The sequence below is a fragment of the Silene latifolia genome, chromosome 3 (genome assembly GCF_048544455.1).
Source record: "Silene latifolia isolate original U9 population chromosome 3, ASM4854445v1, whole genome shotgun sequence".
NCBI classification, from domain to species: domain Eukaryota; kingdom Viridiplantae; phylum Streptophyta; class Magnoliopsida; order Caryophyllales; family Caryophyllaceae; genus Silene; species Silene latifolia.
Window position 1 is genome coordinate 131,692,140 of NC_133528.1, and position 5,043 is coordinate 131,697,182.

General features: G+C 36.7%; 1 protein-coding gene across 1 annotated transcript; it reads left to right on the top strand.

The window, feature by feature from the left end:
• The first annotated feature begins 320 nt into the window (after positions 1 to 320).
• LOC141646295 (boron transporter 4-like) lies at positions 321 to 4,094 on the top strand. Its single transcript, XM_074454240.1, has 12 exons — positions 321 to 426; positions 570 to 652; positions 749 to 941; positions 1,041 to 1,179; positions 1,259 to 1,591; positions 1,831 to 2,004; positions 2,089 to 2,184; positions 2,439 to 2,555; positions 2,638 to 2,957; positions 3,031 to 3,310; positions 3,392 to 3,508; positions 3,757 to 4,094. Exons 1-12 carry the CDS (start codon positions 332 to 334, stop codon positions 3,793 to 3,795), a joined length of 1,986 nt encoding a protein of 661 aa, XP_074310341.1. The 5' UTR covers positions 321 to 331; the 3' UTR covers positions 3,796 to 4,094.
• The last annotated feature ends 949 nt before the right edge of the window (positions 4,095 to 5,043 follow it).

Genomic DNA, 5,043 nt, shown 5'->3' on the forward strand with positions numbered 1-5,043 from the left:
TTCCACAATTTTCTCTTCATACATATGCTTCTTCCCTCCATTGACCTTCAATTTTTAAGCGTAATATACATTTCGATCTTCTTCACAATCTTCCACCAACATTTTCTGCAATATCAACTTTGTAAGCTTCCCTTCCCCACTTCTCTCTTCTCTGGTTCACATCATTTACTGTACAAATTCTTATTTAAGGCGGTTGTATAAGTCACTCGTTGACTCATCGACCATTGATGATGATAGTAATAATAATAATAAATAATAAATGAATGTTTAACCGATCAAACAACAACGCTCTTATATTCTATAATTTCTTGTTAGGGAGTAAATCGGAAAAATGAGGCGGCCGTTTCATGGGATTGGTAGTGATATCAATGGAAGAATGTCATGTTACAAGCAAGATTGGATTAGTGGTATTCGTTCCGGTTTTGGGTAATCTTTTATCCTAACAAAAATTTACAAACTTAATCAAATTTCACAAACAATTTTAGTTAATTTCTAAGCCTTTTTAAATAATTGAGCAAAAAAAATAGTATTATTTACTCATGCATGTGTTTTTTTTTTTACAAGTGTAGGATACTTGCTCCAACTACTTACATTTTCTTTGCATCTGCTCTTCCTGTCATAGCCTTTGGTGAACAACTCAGCAGAGACACAGGTTCATGCTTTCTTATGACTCTAATCAATAACTTCTTGTCAATTCTTTTATAAGACAGTCTTATGATAATATTATCGTGTGTGTGTGTGTGTTTAGATGGGAGTTTGAGCACAGTAGAGACATTAGCATCGACAGCAATATGCGGGATCATACACTCGATATTTGGCGGACAGCCTCTTTTAATCCTAGGTGTTGCAGAACCAACTATCATCATGTACTCTTATCTTTACAACTTTGCCAAAGGAAATAAAGCCTTGGGTCAAGATCTTTACTTGGCTTGGGCTGGATGGTACGTTCTTTTTTTTTTTTTTGTATAAAGGGAGTCACAACGACAATTATGATGTTGACGAGTTTTTATTGGTAGGTTAAGTTTTTATTGTATTTTCAGGGTTTGTGTATGGACTGCCCTCATGCTTGTTCTTCTTTCGATATTCAATGTTGCCACGATTATTAATCGATTTACAAGGGTTGCTGGGGAGCTCTTTGGCATGTTAATTACAGTTCTTTTCCTCCAAGAGGCTATCAAGGTATATATCCATGCTCTTATTATATTTTTAATATGAGGCGGTTTTATATGTAAGATCAGCCTAAATTCTTATGTTGCAGGGAATAGTAAGCGAATTTCACGTCCCTAAGGCTGAAGATCCTAAGCAAGATATATACCAATTTCAATGGCGGTATGTGAATGGATTGCTTGGAACTATATTTAGCTTTGGGGTCCTTTTGACAGCCTTAAAAAGTCGAAGAGCAAGAGCATGGCGCTATGGAACGACTGATGCTAGGAGTTTCATTGCTGACTACGGCGTTCCTTCCATGGTTGTCGTTTGGACACTCTTATCCTTCAGTGTTCCGTCAGGAGTTCCTAGTGGAGTACCCAGAAGGCTATATAGCCCTTTGCCTTGGCAATCTCCGTCCCTTTATCATTGGACTGTTATCAAGGTGATAACTCTTAATTCCAGTACATATGTTACAAATTCTTGTTTATGATTAGACTTGACTCGTTGTGTATTGAACCGAGCCTGAAATAGTCAGACCTGGATGACCCATTGGCCAGGTCAATATAAGACTAACGAAAAGTTATATTGTCATTCTAATCGTTTTATAAGTGACTTGTTAGTACACGAGTAATTATTTAAGTTTGTAATTTTGAGTTTTATTTTGTCATGTTCAAAATGAAGGATATGGGTAAGGTACCAGTGGCGTATATATTTGGAGCCTTCATTCCGGCATTAATGGTGGCAGGACTGTACTTCTTTGACCATAGTGTTGCTTCACAACTTGCACAGCAAAAGGAGTTTAATTTGAAAAAGCCTTCTGCTTACCATTATGATATCTTGTTGCTTGGATTCATGGTATGTAATGGACCTACTTTGCTTTTCTTAACCGGCCTCATTACAGGCGGCGCTGGTAATTCTAAATTAACGCGTACTTTGTAGACTTTGCTGTGTGGATTAATCGGACTTCCTCCATCCAATGGAGTCCTCCCGCAATCTCCTATGCATACTAAGAGCCTGGCTGTTCTCAAGAAACAGGTTGGTATATTGAATTTCTTGAATTGGCAAACATCATATCTCATTGTTTTATCGGCATAGTAGGATCAAGTCTGATTCAGATACGGGTTGTTAGACATTGTTCTGTTTGGATCGGTATTTTCTTTCAGGATGGATTGGTTTCAGTTTGTATGATTATACTCCGTATCAGATTTAGTTGTCATCCCTATCTTTGAGCATTATTCGCTTTTTTTTATCCATGTTTCGGCTTTCTAAGATCAAGTATCTGATAACAGCTGATGGGAAGAAAGATGGTGGAGACTGCTAAAGAAAGCATAAGACAGAAAGCCAGTACGACCGAAATTTATGGACAGTTGCAAGATGTGTTCATTAAAATGGATCAGAGCCCGGATGTAAGCCACTTCTAATATAATATTTGTTTTCAGACATTATTATGCTGAAATAGATCATTAAAAAATTTGCGTGGTTTTTCAGACTCGTGTAGTTGTGAGAGAACTGGAAGTTCTGAAACAAGCAGTGATTAAGGGAAACGACAAAGAAGGGAAGGATGAAACCGCCTTTAGACTGGAAAACATCGATGATTATCTGCCTGTAAGAGTGAATGAACAAAGATTGAGCAACTTGTTACAGTCCTGCCTAGTGGCAGGGGCTGTGTTTGCAATGCCTGTGATCAAGCTCATACCCACTTCCGTCCTTTGGGGATACTTTGCCTTTATGGCCATTGATAGCCTTCCTGGTAGCCAGTTTTGGGAAAGAATCCTACTTCTTTTCATCAGACCTGCTCGACGCTACAAGTAAGCTTACGAATCCATCAAAATTAGACTACCACCAGTCAGATCTTCCTTTTGATGTTTTATTATGTTGCAGGGTTTTGGAAGATGCTCATGCTTCATTTGTAGAATCAGTGCCCTTCAAATACATGGCCGGGTTCACGATATTCCAAGCAGTCTACTTGTTGATTTGCTTTGGAGTAACTTGGATACCAATTGCCGGGATTCTCTTCCCTTTGCCTTTCTTCCTTTTGATAAGTATACGACAGTACCTTCTCCCCAAGCTGTTCCAACCGTTTCACCTACAAGAACTCGATGCAGCTGAGTACGAGGAGATTGCTGGTGCACCTAGACGTGCCCTCAGCTTGTCTTTCAGGGTATTTGTTAAAACTGAAATCTTTGGTGTTTATCTCATTTGTGGCGAGATTGTGATTTGTTTTGTTTGGGATTGATATTAGGAGAGACAATCTCTTGACGATGATGATCAAGCGGGAGATGATGGCGAAATACTTGATGAGCTGACTACCAACAGAGGGGAGTTCAAGCACCGAACTGCGAGCCTTATAGACACTCAGGTGAACTTAACTAATTTGCTATTCAAGTTTTAGCTGATTAAGTCGAGTGATGGTATTATCAGATGAACTTAACTGTGACATTATCAGAACCGTCTTTGTAACTAAAACTGCGAGCCTTATAGACACTCAGGTGAACTTAACTGTGACATTATCAGAACCGTCTTTGTAACTCCCTTTAGAGTTCACGTAAAAATAACATTCAAAAAAGTCGCTCTAAAACCGTCATTTGTTATCTTCTTGTGATTCAGGTTCACCATCCAGACATAATTGTTCCAGCAGAAAACTGAGACGAGTAAACAGTAATGATGGTGATGGAAAGCAACCTCATTCTAAAGTGAAAGAAAGGAAATCCAAGTATATACATAGAATACATAGAAAAAGGGGCAAATCATATCCTCTGATGTTTGTAATAAAAAATTGTTTAGAGTTCATTTCCTGGCTTGCGGTATATGTTTAGAGTTATTACCGATGATGTCTTAGTCTAGTGATTAAGACTGAGGTATCGTGATAATAGGTCACGGACTCACGGGTTTGAATATGTTTTTCCTCTATATTGTACTGGCTTATAAAAGGAATTTATTTTTTCTTGGCCTGAATCCTTTTTTAAAATCCTCGATATTGAATATAGATGTTCAAAAATCAAAACTAAAAAAAAAGGTGAGTTTTAATATGATTGAAATAATTCGCAAAGAAAAACTATATTACACGCGATGCACTTGATAATTTCCGTGTATAGCTAGCTGTATTCAAGGGACGGATTTCGGAGGGTGGAGAGGCTCCGCCTTTTAATGGCGGAATGTTAACGACTTGTGATTGTCGCCGGGTGGCATGGAAAGGGTGTGTTAGCAACAAAAGAACTTTTAGGAGAACATAATTAGAAGAAGCCAAATAAGCAAAGGCTAAATAATATGACAACTAGTTTTGTGGCCCGTGAATTTCACGAGATATTTTGTTTTTAGTGTGATGTTTTTAGTGTTTCTAGTAATTGAGACTTTATAAAATATCAAATCACATAGTAAGATTATCTCATGAATAATTCGTGATAAATCGTGTACTAAAAATACGGGTATTGACATGTTAACATAAATATCAAAGTCGATAAATTAAAGAGTGCTATTTTTTCAAAGGTAAAATGATTAAAAAAATCAACAAATACCAAAATAAAAAATACAGTTGAAAAAAAAACTTAAAAACTATTACTCATTCACGTTGATGTCGTCAATCTTACACTTAGTTTTTAATATATAGTTCCTTAAGCAATCCAAATATTTTACTTTTCTATATAGTCTTCTTTCTCCAATGAATCGTCCCTATAAAAAAGTAACTTAGTAATTAGTACGAATTAACCAACAAAACAGTGAAATTTGTTTTATACAATATTATCGTTATTAACTTAAACTTCCACTTGAATAGAGAAAGAAAGAGAGAATAGGAATGAATTCTTAGAGATGTAAGTATGTTAACCTTTGAATAGGTCAACACCACAAATCTTGGTAGACCCTAAATGAGAACAAAACAAATACATACGATGAAGT

Excerpts from the sequence above, each read along its gene's own strand:
- LOC141646295 (XM_074454240.1), top strand. The coding sequence starts at position 332 with ATGAGGCGGCCGTTTCATGGGATTGGTAGTGATATCAATGGAAGAATG. Across the intron at positions 1,180-1,258 it reads TCCTCCAAGAGGCTATCAAG|GGAATAGTAAGCGAATTTCA; the intron begins GTATATATCCAT and ends CTTATGTTGCAG. Across the intron at positions 2,185-2,438 it reads TGGCTGTTCTCAAGAAACAG|CTGATGGGAAGAAAGATGGT; the intron begins GTTGGTATATTG and ends ATCTGATAACAG.